Source organism: Poromitra crassiceps (assembly GCF_964638095.1).
Source record: "Poromitra crassiceps genome assembly, chromosome: 5".
Taxonomy (NCBI): Eukaryota; Metazoa; Chordata; class Actinopteri; order Beryciformes; family Melamphaidae; genus Poromitra; species Poromitra crassiceps.
Window position 1 is genome coordinate 29,838,399 of NC_139642.1, and position 16,231 is coordinate 29,854,629.

Sequence of the window (16,231 nt, forward strand, 5' to 3'; positions counted from 1 at the left end):
GTAGTAGACACTGACGCACACACAGGCACACACGAACACGCGCGCACGTGCACACACACACACACACACACACACACACACACACACACACACACACACACACACACACACACACACACACACACACACACACACACACACACACACACACACACACACACACACACACACACACACACACACACACACACACACACACACACACACACACACACACACACACACACACACACACACACACACACACACACACAAACACCTAAAGCTAATCTTAATTCTAATCCTAATTGATTTTCTTCATCTTTCCGTCCTTGTGAGAACATTTGGTCCTCATGATGAATGGAAAATACAAGAGCACAAGCAATCATGCAGCCGACAGACAAACAGAAAGACACACACACACACACACACACACACACACACACACACACACACACACACACACACACACACACACACACCACACACACACACACACACACACACACACACACACACACACCACACACACACACACACACACACACACACACACACACACACACACACACACACACACCACACACACACACACACACACACACACACACACACACACACACACACACACACACACACCACACACACACACACACACACACACACACCGTTGGTGACACTTTAGAATTACAACTTGATTGCTTTAATCTGAAAGCTGTCTCTCTCTCTCTGAGAGGGGAAACATGGGTAATCTGAAAGCTGTCTCTCTCTGAGGGTGTCTCCCTCATGCTGTGACCTCATGTGTGTGACCTCAAAGACGGGCCGCGGTGCCATGTGCTGCAAGGCAAGCACAAAACAATGCAGTCAAAGGCCTCGCCCTCCGAGCGGCCCGAGTGATGACACATTACTGTTCAGATGGCCGACACGCGCATTCAAATGAACCCCTCTCACAGTAAGAGCATTCATATGGCTTTGCAGTACAAGGGCGGCTTTCTCAGTGCAGCTCCGTCCTGGTCAGGTCAGGTCAGGTATCCACCGCCAACGCAAACTTGACCCCCCCCCCCCCCCCCCCCCAAACTTGACCCCCAGCTTGAATCAAAGTCAAGGTAAATTATAAAGTGTGAACAGAATGTTGTTTACAGTTACTTTAAAGTGTTATTTATTTTATCATAAATGCCCTTTATTGACTAAAGAAAGTGTATCTACAGCTCCTATGCTTTCTCTAATGGACGATCAAGTATCAAGATCACTTCCTTTGAAGACCGTATCTGTGTATGTGAGGTTGTAAAACAAAAACGTTTGGTTTAACATGAATCACTCAGCCGTTTTCATGGGGATCAAGGTCCATCTTATAAAGATTATAAAGAACACTCTCTCAGTTGGGTGAGACAATAACATGTTTTTGAATGAAATGGATGTGTCTGTAATATTAGATTATGGGTTAATTGTAGATCCTGGAAAAACGCTCCATTGCCTTTGGTGTGTGAAGATCATGTTGCTGTTACTTTGTTGGGACAGAGTCGGGGATCAGTCTGGGCCTGCTGACAAACACAACACCGGACCAAAGATATATTGGACCAATTCAAAGTTTTCCCTTTTCAAACTGTATTCTTGTCAGATTTGGCTCTGTCAGACCAGATAGAGCGTGTCCAGAAACGTGCCTGCAGAATCATAATTGGCAGAGCATATTCCAGCTAGCACGACGCACTCCAAACCCTGTCACTACCTACCCTCCAAGACAGACGAAACTCACTATGCAGGGACTTTGTCTTGGGTCTTCTGGATTCCTCCTTCAGAGCCTGGCTGCCACCTACCAGAGCCCAAACATCAAACTGCCAAACCAGAAACAGCACCCAACTCAACATGCCCAAAACAAGAACAAAAAATCACGCAGCCCATTCCTCACATCTCTCCTGAATGCCAAATAATATAGAATCAACAGCCCTACCCATCACTGCCATAGACTGTTGATAAAACACAGAAGACTCACAAATGTATTATTTTATTCTAAATTGTGGTTTTTATATTTTTATGTTGTACTCCATTGATTTTATCCATTGTAAATATTCTCGTATTTCAGTTACATAAACTGCCAAGAGAATATTCAATAAAGAAAACTTGAACTTGAACTTGAGATTTGAAACGCTTCTGAAACATCATTTAGAGCAGTGGTTCTCAACATGGAGCGAATCACAGTGGCCCCCACCAGTGAATTGATGAATTGTTCAACATTAGAGTAAGTAGAACACTATTTTGATCATAGTTTCTCTCTTATCTCTCTGCCTACAATGCAGATATGGAATTCTGGACATAATCATATCTAACAAAAGTATTCTCAGATTTGGGTTTGTGAGACATCTCATCAAATGGAGATCTGTCGGCCCTAATGTGGACTAAATTAGGGGTCCTTGATATGAAAAAGGTTGACTCTAAATTTGAGAGTATGGGACAAAAGTTAAATGTGAAACTCTGCTACATGAACGACAATGTGCAACAAAGCATGCAGTCAACAGATCTGCTTTACAAATCCCTCTCTTCACTGGGCATGTCCGGCCTCTGTCTGTCTTCCATGTGGCTCGAATAACCAAGAACAGACTCAACTCTCGCGGTGCACGTCGTTGGTGTGCTTGGTGAAATAAAGTGAGTTATATCTGAGGCTGTTTGGTCCCTGTTGGACCCGGACCCAGGGGGAGACAGACAGACTGAGAGGCTGCTGCTGCTAGGAGACCTGCTGTAAGCTGGAGCCAAGCTCAGGACTGCAGACACTATAAATAGCTCAGGCTCTCTCTCTCTCTCTCTCTCTCTCTCTCTCTCTCTCTCTCTCTCTCACCCGCCCCCTCCCCCCCCTCCCCGCTATGTAACCACCCACCCTGTCTCCATGTGACAGAACAGCAGCACCAAGCAAAACAACACCATCGCATAGACTGTACCACACCATCCAGACAAGAGGGCAACCTCCTCCCTGCATAGACTGTACCACACCATCCAGACAAGAGGGCAACCTCCTCCCTGCATAGACTGTACCACACCGTCCAGACAAGAGGGCAACCTCCTCCCTGCATAGACTGTACCACACCGTCCAGACAAGAGGGCAACCTCCTCCCTGCATAGACTGTACCACACCGTCCAGACAAGAGGGCAACCTCCTCCCTGCATAGACTGTACCACACCGTCCAGACAAGAGGGCAACCTCCTCCCTGCATAGACTGTACCACACCGTCCAGACAAGAGGGCAACCTCCTCCCTGCATAGACTGTACCACACCGTCCAGACAAGAGGTCAACCTCCTCCCTGCTGAACACATAGACTGTACCACACCGTCCAGACAAGAGGGCAACCTCCTCCCTGCTGAACACATAGACTGTACCACACCATCCAGACAAGAGGGCAACCTCCTCCCTGCTGAACACATAGACTGTACCACACCGTCCAGACAAGAGGGCAACCTCCTCCCTGCATAGACTGTACCACACCGTCCAGACAAGAGGTCAACCTCCTCCCTGCTGAACACATAGACTGTACCACACCGTCCAGACAAGAGGTCAACCTCCTCCCTGCTGAACACATAGACTGTACCACACCGTCCAGACAAGAGGTCAACCTCCTCCCTGCTGAACACATAGACTGTACCACACCGTCCAGACAAGAGGGCAACCTCCTCCCTGCTGAACACATAGACTGTACCACACCATCCAGACAAGAGGTCAACCTCCTCCCTGCTGAACACATAGACTGTACCACACCGTCCAGACAAGAGGGCAACCTCCTCCCTGCTGAACACATAGACTGTACCACACCGTCCAGACAAGAGGGCAACCTCCTCCCTGCATAGACTGTACCACACCGTCCAGACAAGAGGGCAACCTCCTCCCTGCTGAACACGGACATTAGAGACAGAGGGAGAAGTGCACAACAATGAGTATAAGCAGTGATCAAGAGTGGGGTTGTTTTCCCTGTTTGGTTTGGTCTAAATCAGGGGTTTCTCAAAGTGCGGCCCGCGGGCCAATTGCAGCCCTTGGAAACGTTTCTGGTTTCCTCCAGAAAACACAACATCCATTTCTCACATGATTCACAAATGCCATGACTTTTAGTCTAGAACAGGCTTTTCAAGAAAATATTTGTTTTGGAATTATTATGGAATTAATTTGTGTGCCATTTTTTCCAATGTTGGGTCCCTAAATTCGCCCTCAGGCATTGTTTAGGGCAGCCATGTCCAAAGTCTGGCCCGGGGGCCAATTGTGGCGCTGCAGGTCGATTTTAAATGCCCTTCGGCTTGTCTCTCAAAATATAGTATATGTGGCCCTCCACACACACAGTATTGGTTAATCAAGCAAGTTCACTTTGCATTTTTTTCCATTCACCTTAAACGATGACAACACTATCATACAGTTTGTAGACAAGCACCAAGTAGGAACTATGCAGGCGGAACTAATGTTTTCAGATGGTATTACAAAATCCGTAAGAGTGTATGAGTGGTATTGTACAGTATGTGATTTTGCTTAATAACCCATATCATGCGAGAAGCAGCTGGACCCCCGGTATTTTCACATTATCTAATCTGGCCCCCATTCAAAAACGTTTGGCCACCCCTGGTTTAGGGGAATGTTTCCTAATGTGATCATTTATTTATCCTATCCTCGACAATCTGGCAACTTCATCAGCAAGCGTCCCCTCTGCAGCGCCTCCTTCTCTCCCGGGTCCGTGCTCAGACCCTCTGAACTCACAAGAGTTACCCAAACACAAAGGGGTTTGTGGATACATGAACAGTCACCGTGTATCCGTGTAGGTAGTAGTTTGGTGATGTCCAAGATGCAACTTTGTCAACAACAATGATATGCCATCTTTTCATTTTGTTCCCTCCTGCCCAGTTTCTTTCTCACATTGATTTTGGTCTATTTTTATTCCAGCTGATAGTGTTGCCTATCTGCATTTCCTCAAGAGGTCTCCCAGGTCAACAGAACGGATAAAAACATCTTTCCAGCAAACCAAAAGGTTAATGTTGGAGATATCAAAAGCTGGATCCATGCCAGGTTAGGAATACATAAAGGAGGGAATAAGCAGGCAACATTAATAATGCAGTAGGTGTGGTCTCTTAGAACGGGGAGGGGGGGTTATCATAATGCCTTTAGGTTTTGATTGTGTTATACTGGAGTCACTGCTTCGCTGGGGGTCCCTTGAACTGCTGATCAGGCGGAGAAAAGAAAGTAAGACTCTTAACAGAAGATGTGGTTGATCCTGGAGCATCCTTTCCCCCCAGATTAAGGATTTCTGTAATCTCTTCACGGTGATTTCAGATTACACGGATTCATTTGACCACAAGTCCTGCAATACTTCTGACTCTGTGTGTGGCAGGTGTTTTGTGCTTAGTCCTTCTTTTAGGAGGCTGAGAGGCAGCTACAGGGCAAGCGAGAGACTTGTCTTGATAGTTTGACAAAAATGCTCTTTCAAATTCCATGCCAACAAAGCACTCTAAATAGAATTGAGAGAGAAAAGCTTTCCCTGTCACCTCTGAATCCACAGAGAAAATGGCTACCTGGAGCGTCTGTCGACGATGCTTTTACTGGAAAATAAATCTATCCCCAAAAATCAATTAAGTGCATCACGATTTTAGCACCGCTCTGATGTAAATGTGAGGCTATAGAGGTAATCGACCCCCACTGCCTCCCTCCAACACACACCAAAGTCTCTCTCAAAACACACACCCCACCTCCTTCAAAACACACACGCTCCCTAATGCGTATGAACTTAATCTGATTTACTGCATATTTAACACACCCCATTTACACATCGTTTTAAAACGTGACCTGTATCTGGAGAAGGAAAAACATGTTTAATGCAAGGTGTAAAGACATCATGATCAGAGGTAGTCCGGCTCACATTGTGATCAGATCTCTTAGCTTCTTTATCTCACTGCAAACAACCACAATCAGCCTTGGGTCTGTATTAATGAGTTGAAATATTTATTTTTAAAAACTGAAAAAATAAAACAAACCCACCAACATAGTTTTAGTATATCATACAAAGACATATTTCAATGTTGTTATTTGAGTATTTGTTTGTCCTTGACTACAGTGTGAGGCAGTTGAAAGGCTGGCTGAGCTGGTAGAACTACAGACACAGACCCGAGAAGGGGGGGGATAGAGGTTAATAACAAAGACCAACTCTTATTTGGGCAGAAATACAACTGAATATTGTTTCAAATATTCAAATCACTTGAGGTGTGCTTGATTCATCTTTCAAGACATTTAAAATACCCTAAAAAGTGGACACATCACTTGCCATTTTAATCAAGCGCTCCTTACATTTTGTATTCCAAATATTCAAATGAAAAGCAGCTACTCTTTTGCCCAGGTATGGAAGAAGTGACAGAACATGTCTAAAATCATTATTAAATATACAAGACCTGGATCCAACAGTATCCACAAATAATGCTTGCCGTTTGTTTTAACCTGGTTGGAGTGGCAGATGAGTGGTGTTTGCCAAATAGGATACCACAACAAGCATCATCAAGTTTTAGACTATCACCGGAAATGATTTGAAAGTCTATTTAACACACTTTTCTGTGATTAACAACTTAATCTGAACTGTCTGGTTGCAGCAAACCCTACCCATCTGCAATTCCAAGTGGTTTAAAACCAATTCTAAGAATTACTCGCAAATACCGCTTGACCAGAATCCGTTAAATACCCAGTGTCACAACTTTTTAGAAATACACAGCGGAAGCAGAGCGTTGAGAAACTAAGTAAGGATGTTAAAGGGATAGTTTGGATTTTTTGGTGCGGGGTTGTATGAGGTAATTGAATTGCATACAGTCAGTGTACTACATGCAGTAGAATGCAGCCAGCACTGACTGTCGGCAATGTACCTCATACAACCCCACATCAAAAAATCAGAACTATCCCTTTAAGACACAGAGAAAGACAAAAATCAAGAGTATCATCATCATCATCAGACGGTAAGGTGATGGGTTCAAAACCAACGCCTGCTCACCTCACGGTTTTCTCAATAAATCATAAGAAGGCGTGATCAGTCTTTTCACAAAACCAAACTGAGGAGCTAACACAGCCAACTGGAAACAAGCTGAAAGTCAGTCCATGTCTCAGTAGGAACTCTGCCGGCCAAAATCATCACTGATATTAGTTAACTTATGGGTGGCATTCATTTGCACCATTTTGCATCCCCAGTTCAATTAGACTGAGTCCTTGCAGGGAAGGATGCAAAACTGCTGCCAATTAATACTTTCAGATTAAGTAAAAGCAAAAGATCATTACAAACAATAAAAGGGTTGGCATTTTTTTTTTTTAAATATACACAGCTACTTGGTCTTGGGGAAGTGAAGGAGAACACTGAAGTATGTATGTGTGCTGCTCATTTCAGAGCCTATTTGTCCATCGTGGTCCTGGTAATGCAGACTGTTATCCATGATTGCAGGCGGCCATCAGTCCTGCAGGGTATTTGAAGAAGCAGGATCACATAATAAGCTTCTTTCATCTTTCATATATCTCGTATAACAGGTTTTGGAATCAGTATGTGCGGCGGGACGGCTGGACATCCCGCAAAAATCAACATTCAAGTTGGACTTTAAAAAAATATCTGAATATTTAGGAAATAACATTTAGCCAAAGCTATCTGACTGAGCGGGCCAGTCCCATTTCCTGAAATACCCTAAAGGGATCATGGTCGTCACCAGGAGCACCGAGTCTTCAGAAACCAGCAGTGTGAGGAACTTAGAACTTAGTCTGTCAGAGGGCAAAATGCAACAGGGCCCCAGCTCAGTCTCTTGGTTGCTGCTCTGAGTCTTCACTGACAGATTTGTGGTGTACAGTTCGTGTATGAAGAAGCCCTTGACCACTGATTCAACAGCAGCAAAGTCATTATGTCAAAACAAAAGAACAGGAAATCAATGTGCTATTTTCCCCGCCTTTTCTTTTACATAATGCTTTGGGCTGCCTTTGCTAACTTTAACCATTAGGGACAGAAAGAAAATGACGGCATAGCATGTGTTTAAAAAAAGTTTCCATGCAAGTGTCTATAAAAAAACAACAATAACAACAGTCGGCTCAAAAAACAGTCACGGTCGTTAACGATGGTGAGGAGGCGAAAAGGCAGACAAGTCCAGTGGTCCGGTGGAGCGGTACGGACCGAAGAGGTATTAAATCACAGTGAGAAGAGAATAGAAAGAGACTAGGGCCGACTGGGGGGGGGGGGGGGGGGATGGCGGACTAGACCGATCAGGTGAGGCTCCCAATGTGGCACGGCGCACAACGTCAAACTAAACACTCGAGAGAGCATGCATGCCGTCTATGTTACACAGACGTGATTTGGGAGAGGGGGGGTAAATAGTCACTGAGCTCCCCTCCGCCGGTGAGGCTTTGGCCCTGGTGCAGTGCGTCCCGGGACGTCCGGAGAAGAACTTGTGCTCGTAGAGTCTCCTCTGTGTGAATCCTTGGTGGTGCTCCGTCGTAAGAAAAAAAGGGGGGGGGGAACCAGGGAGATAAAGAAAATAAATATTCGACTCGAAAATCAGCGCATCTGCTGCTATTCACCAAACAGTCCGGGAAGAGAGGGGGTGGGGAGGGGGGTCTGAGGCTGCAGAGTCAGGCCGTATTGTTTTTTGTTTTTCTATTTTCCCTCCATCCATCCATTTATATTCCTCCCTCCGTTTCCATCCTCCGCTGAACCCCCGGCGTGGTCCTCGTGGAAGCTTATGGACACTGGAGGAGGAGCGGGTCTAGAAAAGAAGCACCTTTTCATTTGGCTTTACATTTTAAAAACAAACAAAAAGAGAAGAGAAAACGAGGAGGAGGAGTCCGAAGTGTGTGTGTGTGTGATGGAGAGAAGCAGACAGAAGCCAGTCTTCTGCTGGAGGAGAGGGGGGGGGGGGGGTGAGGGGAGGTCTCAACCTGTGCCTGTGGAGGAGAGAGAGAGATAGAACAGGGGAGAGAATGAAACAGAGATTTATTTTTTAGAGCACACTTCATGTAAATAAATGCAATACACTTCACATTAAAATTACAAAAATACAACTAAAATAAAGACAAGAATACATAAAAATAAAGAATACAATAATTGATAAAAAAAAAAAAAAGATAAAATACAAAAGGTATTGACTATTGATACAAAACAAACAAACAAAAACCCAAGATAAAAGGGTGCAAACTATAAAATGAAGTGCGAGAGAATTTGGAGTTGAGGAAGTAAGATCAAATGAAAAGAAGATAAGTAAAAAAAATAACAGTGTGTGGGCGGCCTCACCCTGGTCGTCCTCGCCCCAGCCCTCTGCCACCCCGGCCAGCTCGTAGTGCTTCTTCCTCAGCTCGCCAAGACGCTCTCGCTCCCTCTGGAGCCGCGTCTCCAGCTCCAGAACCAGGACCTGAACACAGAACCAACTCTGCATCAGCCAGCATCTTTTCTCTTATTTCCCCTTTCCTTTTTAGCGTATCCAGCCAATTTATCATCCTACTATAAGATGTAGAAAAGTGTCTGTCTGTCTGCATCTATTCATCTCCCCAATGGGTTGAGCAATCAATCTGAAACTGTGCATGGGCATAGAGTATTGGCATAGGCAGGAACAGACTGATTTTTCCATTTTCCCAACATTATTTTTGGCAAGTCTGTGTGGTGTTGTGGCATGCGCTTCCCTGGGTATGGACCATGGACTAGTTATTATTATTATTATTACTCTCAGTATGGGCATCGTAACATTGTTACAGCCATGCTCATCCATCCATCCTATCATTAATTTTATTTTCTCTTGTCTTCCTTCCTTCCGTCTCTCTCTCTCATACTTTATCAAATCCAAGTTTTTAACACGCAGATATGAGTTAGTTAAATTAAGATATACGAGTGAAGAACACGCTCCACATTAGCTATTTGTACAGTGTCCTTGGCTATCATGAAAGTGCCTTTTGCAGTACAGTTAATTTGTCTTTTTTTTATAACACAAAAATACAGCATAGATTGGATTAAAAGAGAGAGAATGCAGGGGTAAACAATATCCTTGTTCGCCCGATGCCATTTTATTTTCTCTAATGTCCCTTGTGTCCTCGGCCACTTTCACAAACCAAATGAACGGTAATTAATTATTTAACACAGATGTGGGCTAGACTATTGATGATGCACTAAGAAGAAGCCCTGTGTATGTATTTACAACATTGGATTGAGTTTTGAACAAGACCATATTTAAAGGCCAGTGCTTTATGTCTGTGTTTGACTGCTACAGACAGAGTCAAGTCAGTGCCACAGTATATATAGAGCAGTGGGTTCATCTGGGTTTGACATTTGGCTACCCAGTCGCACTGCACTCTCCCTTCAAACTCCTATAAAACATTTAGCATACAGCTACACTCTCATTCTTATGTAAATTCTGAAAAGTGGTGATATAACAGTTAGTAGTGGAGTAGCCTGTGTATTTCCAGGTGCTGACTGTTTCTTCTCGAGAATTCTCTGGGAGCAGATGAGGCTCCATTGGAAACGGGTGAAATCCTCTCACCCCTTGGCAGATGTTTTCACTAGTTTTAAAACAGGATTCTGACGCTCAGTACTTGACTGCATGACTTGTTCAGAATGATGGATCTTTTTTGCTCAGGACCTTGTCTGTCCTACGCTGCTCCTTCCTTACCTGGGCATCCATCTCTTGTCGCTTGATCTGGGTGAGAGTCATACTGGAGAAGTCCATTGTATCTGCAAACGCACGGCCAAAGAGTCACGTCATGAAATCCTCTATGGGATATACAACACACACTCTCAAAACGGTGCCAGGTTCACTTTTCTCGTAATGTATCTTTAAAATACAGCAAACTCTTGCGAACTAAACCAACACAAGAATTCTGTCAACTGAAAGTCAGAAACAATAAAAACAAAGCTTATGGATTTATTATGTTGTCATTTTAACTTGCGATATAAAACTTAATCACACACAAAAAACCAGCCCACCAGTGACATAAACCACCACTCAACTAACCATACAGCCAACCAATCAACAAGCAATCTAACCATCCAGTCCCTGTGATCCACTCACCCTTCTCTTCAATCTGGGACTTCCCAGACTTGGTGGAGGCCACAACACCTGCGGTGGCCTGGGTGACCCCCCGGGACGCCTGCTTCAGGCGCTGCAGGTTGCCACTGTCTTTATCTGCCTTCACCTGGGGAGGAAGGAGGTGAGAAGAGAGATGATGAGATCTACTCGCATCACAAAAAAGTAACCATCCACTCAAATCAACTGTTACCAGGATCAATCAATTTCAGCAATCCAATATATTTTATGTCCTTTCCTTCCATAAAACCCAAATATCCACACAGGTCAAGTCAACCACTACAAGATCAATGCACTTATAGGGATGACCTACAATTGTCTCTGTAGTTAAGAGTCCACAGGTAAGAGTGAAAACTGGATGTTGGTTGCTCACCTTGGAAGCAGCCACGAGCTGTGCCGTGCTGGCTGCTATTTCATGAGAGCACACCATCAACTCCTCAAACTTCCCTTTGCCCTGCACCACCAGGTCTGCAGCATCTCTGCAGGGTCACAACACACACACACACACACACACACACAATCAGCAAACTGACGGAGGCAACACTGCGGCTTGAACCTGCGACCCTCGTGTTGCTAGGCAGGGAATCTAGTGCTGCACTACACGGATGCCCAAAGAAAGGGACAATTTGTTCCCTTCATCCAAACTAAGTCAACTGATTCATTCTTTCACAGTAAAAAACACGCCCAACAAGTGTGTTTGTTTGTGTTAGTCTTGATGATATCCTCTGCTGTAATAGAGAGAGTCAGGAGAGGACTGGCACTTACACCATGACTGTGGCACCCCAGCCCACTGCTTTGGAGGCAGAGATCAGGCCCTCAGTCCAGCGAGAGTTCTTGACATAGAATTCCTTTGTTGTGGCTGCCCCCTGGTGGACAGAAGAAGGTACGTTACATCTGGCCGATGCCACACTTTCACAGCCGTGACCTATGGGCAACAGACTGAGGTAATGTAGATGCGCAACACTGTCGTCAGCAGTGATAAGAACAGGAAAATAGGACAAACTGGATTAAATATTGGGCCACAAGCAATTAAAGTAGAACAAAGTAGGCTGGCGTTGTGGGTTACATTGCTTCAAGATATTCATAATCGCAATATGGTTTTCAACAGAGCAGAATTTTACTGATCTGAATCTCTTTTGAATTTAATATGCATAAAAACTTTGATTATATGTATGAATATATTAATTTCATTGTGGCAAATTATTTCCAATTAATCAACCAGACAGTTCAGAAGTTAGATGTTGGAATTAAGAGATTTTGTTGTAAAACGATACCCAATTTTGTAAAAATAAATAACTAAATAAATAACTAACTAACTAAATGAATAAAAAGGTCAACACATAGCACCCCTCCTCACTGTTTAATAAGAGAGATGAGAACAGGAGCAGTACTGACCCTGCCGCTCTCCACGATGTCCCTCTGCAGCTCTTTGGAAGACAACACCAGCTCCTTGATCGCCTGCATCAGGTCTGTGCAGGAGGCCAGGATCCTGCAGGCGGCGGCAGAGTACACTGACTGACCCAGTGGATCAGGCTCATGGGAGGGTGTGTGTGTGTGTGTGTGTGTGTGTGTGCATGTGTAACTTCCTTAATTATCTATGCTCAAGTCTTTCAGCGTATGACAACCACACTTGCTGAGCTTTATGCTCGCCCCCACGTCTCTGAATGCAAAACGCAGCGGGGTCATCGGGGTCCGGTCTGCTCACCATGCAGGTGGCAAAGTCAAACAATAACAAACCTGATCTCCAACTGCTGCGTTAAAAACAGCAGCAGAAAAGCAGCCTCCTCACTAGCCGCAGCTTCCCCCCCACAGTGCTTGGTTTGAGTTTCATTAGTGTATGACCAGACCAAGGTACCACTGACCTACATTCTCTATATATTCATAGCTGCAGTAGTCCTTTGTTTCTTCTTATCATCATCTCTCACAGCAGTGGTGCAGCAGCAAACAAATATTTGACCTTTCCTTTCCTTTTTACATTCAATCCACAGGCCATAAAATGGAATGTACATAAAGAGTGCGGAAAGTGCAAATTGATGCATTGATTAAAACTGTGATGAACAGGTTGGTTTCAGTACTGTTGAGATAATGCACTTATTTATTGTAAGTCGCTTTGGCCAAAAGTGTCTGCTAAATGACATAATGTAACGTAATGTAACATAATGTGTGAGGGATTTGTCCAGCATGGAACAAATCGCTGTTAAAGTTAGGAACAAGGGAGTTGAAAGTCTGACCAGTAATGCAAACAAAAGATACTGTACTTTCCATTATTGCCAGTGAGCAGCAGATGACCAGATTAACAGTTTATATACACTGACAGTATCCAGGGGAACTTGTGGAAATGGTTACATATTGTGGTTCAGGACAATCAGCGGTAGAATAAAAAAAAACTCATAGTAACAGTTTGTGGAGCTGCTCCAATGAATAGGAGACTGCTTTTGCAGACATCAGCAGTATTACGGTCGTGGTATACTTGCTGTACAAACACTTTTCAGCAGGTATGTATGCTATTCCTGGCAAGTTTGACATTGTAAGTATGACTTGCATTGTAAGTAAGTTGTAAGTATACGGGCAACTTCAAGGGTGAACCTTTGGTGTATCTGGTTCAGAATTTCTAGCACTTTTATGAACCTTATTGGGATGTAAAGGCTGAAGCAAAGTCTTCATCATCATCAAATCATTTGCAGCTACCATTCAGAGTTGATGACATTCACAAAACTGCAATGAACTATGCAAGATGAAAGGAATGACAGAATTTGGGGAAACTGATCCCAGTCTGGTTAACTGTGGCTTTACTGTGTGTGAGTTTTACCTCTCATTGACCTCCATCTTGATTCCTGTGTCGACCGCTCGCGACTTGTTGAGCATTTCCTGTTGGGGGGAGACAGAGGAGAGAGGAGAACAAAAGACACTTTGAAGTTGATACGGCTGGAAAGTGAGACAAGGGACCACTTTTTTCAATACACAACTGCAGTCACACAAACACAAACTGCACACGCACACGCACACACCTCTATCCTGGCAGCAGCCGATTCGACAGCGGCCGATGTGGCAGACATTTCCTGCTCCACGAGATCTCCCAGCTCCCCCTGCTGCAGCTCCAAGCCTCGAGGACGCAGCTTCTGAAGCACGGAGAGAGAAAACAGACATTGAAGGAATTGATTGGGACCATGTTAAGTTAGCATGTCGGGAAGGGGGCTAAATAAGGCTCCAAAGTTAGGTTACATTTTGGCGAGGGAAAAATTTAGCAAGGCCATTTTCAAAGGGGTCCCTTGATCTCTCACATCAAGATATCTGAATGAGAATGGGTTATATGGGTAGGGTTGCATGCACTTTCTGTCAGAAAGGTGTCTTTCCCTTTGAAAATGTTGAAGGTTTTTTCTTTCTTCAATCAACTTCTCTAACTCCAATAAAAGCTTTTAACAAAAGTTCTAATAATGTTTTTATTATTTTAAAAATGTATTTTAGATTTAACATGGCCCAGGCATCTCCATCCAGATTTATTTTTGGCCCTTGATAGAAAAGAATTTGGCCACCTCTGTCCTAAACCGTTCTAGCGCAAGCCAAATTTAGAAACTGGAATCTTTTGTTAGAATCTAGGTTCAGTTAAACTTGTCCCTGCTTCTGCTACGCGGCCGCCCTGGGGACGACCTGACCCATTTCTGTGAGCGTGGTTTAGGGAAGTGGGTTGCAAACAGGTGAGCGGTACGGTACACACCTCAGCTGTGGCCAGGATGCCTTCCAGGGCCGCCTTGAGCTGGAGGCCATCCGCGGAGGCCAGGCTGTCGCGCTCCTTCATCTGACCCAGCAGAGCCAGCGCCTCGGCCCCGCACGCCTTCACACTCTCTGACAGCGCTGCAGGGGGCACAAACAAGGACAGTGTGTGTGCCAAGTGAGTGCCATCAGAATAAACACACACTGAAAGAACAGGGTTAGCACCTAGCAGTGTAATACACACACAAAAATACACAAACTAGAACTGTGGCCCTATTCCGATATGATCATACAGGGATACTTTTTAAAATGTTCAAGCTACCATATTCAATACAGCGATATCATTTACATTCCATTTTCGATTAACATACCAAATTCTGCTTGTTATTTATTAAAGAGCGTGGTGCAGGTAAAAAATATATATATTTACATTTTGGGTAAAGAAAAAAGGCAGAAATATGGAGGAAAAAGTGGCATTCTAAATGGGCGTTCAAAACATCACAGGCGTACAGTTCCATTTCAGGAACAGTGCCCCCTGTAGTTTACAAAAATGAGTCTAGATGCAGCTATGTGTGATCCCATTGCTAATGTATATACCCCTCCCACATATTAATGCAATGTGGTCTCCAACCTGCACCACGCTCTTTAGCCACTTGTAGTTGCAGCAGCACTAATGACACTGATATCTCCTCAGGCAAACATGAGCGTGGGCTAACTTTGAAGCAGCCACCCTGAGCCTGAATGGAAGGAGAGGGAAATGAAAAAGATCTCAGCCGCAGCTGTTTGGCAGCTCTTCAGATTCAAATCTGACAATACAGGAAGGATAGCTGATTAATCTGACGATACAGGAAGGATAGCTGATTGGGATCAAGTCGCATGCAAGCTTTTAAAGGTTGTATTCAAATGGCAATACTCAAAAATGCAAAGCGCTTTCCCATTGATCTCCAGAGTCGCACAATAACAGCCTCTGCTTCAGTTTGGCGAAGAATGCACTGACCCAATTGCAACAACTGAAGCCGGACAAAGTCAACATGCTTGTCTATTTTGGAGATCTAACAGACTGTTTTTATTTACTGTGTTTATGTTCGTTGGAGTAGTAAGACTGCCAGAGCTCCGTTATATTTGGGCATGTTCAGACTCCAGCTCACACGTTAAAAGAGAGCAAATTCCACAAACATTATTTCTGTGATGTCAGAGTCTTGTTTTGGCTCACTAGATGCACTAAAACTTGTTTGATCTTTGTTTAATGAACGGTCTGTTCTCATTGTGAACGCTGCCGAGGGACGTTCACTTGTACAATGATATAAACAAGACGTTACTGCCGACTCAGAGTAGAACAAGAGACTGCAACCTATTTCTCTCTCTCTCACACACACACATACCATCGGCTTGCTCCACGTGCACCATGTGGGAGGTGGCGCTGCCCTGAATGATGGTGTCACCCACCAGGTGGCCACACTGGGTCACCGCTCGCACCAGCTCAGACACACCTGCAGAGACAAAGAG

General features: G+C 44.4%; 1 protein-coding gene across 1 annotated transcript in view; it reads right to left on the bottom strand.

The window, feature by feature from the left end:
- Positions 1 to 5,924: 5,924 nt before the first annotated feature.
- hip1 (huntingtin interacting protein 1) overlaps positions 5,925 to 16,231 on the bottom strand; it is a 57,123-nt gene continuing 46,816 nt past the window's right edge. Inside the window, exons 21-31 of the mRNA XM_083637826.1 lie at positions 16,108 to 16,215; positions 14,730 to 14,866; positions 14,023 to 14,133; positions 13,824 to 13,882; positions 12,410 to 12,503; positions 11,780 to 11,880; positions 11,388 to 11,493; positions 11,000 to 11,123; positions 10,601 to 10,662; positions 9,235 to 9,352; positions 5,925 to 8,888 (exon numbers count right to left, since the gene is read on the bottom strand). Coding sequence (XP_083493952.1) covers positions 8,878 to 8,888; positions 9,235 to 9,352; positions 10,601 to 10,662; positions 11,000 to 11,123; positions 11,388 to 11,493; positions 11,780 to 11,880; positions 12,410 to 12,503; positions 13,824 to 13,882; positions 14,023 to 14,133; positions 14,730 to 14,866; positions 16,108 to 16,215 — 1,031 coding nt within the window. The 3' untranslated portion in view covers positions 5,925 to 8,877. The remainder of the gene's footprint in view (positions 8,889 to 9,234; positions 9,353 to 10,600; positions 10,663 to 10,999; positions 11,124 to 11,387; positions 11,494 to 11,779; positions 11,881 to 12,409; positions 12,504 to 13,823; positions 13,883 to 14,022; positions 14,134 to 14,729; positions 14,867 to 16,107; positions 16,216 to 16,231) is intronic.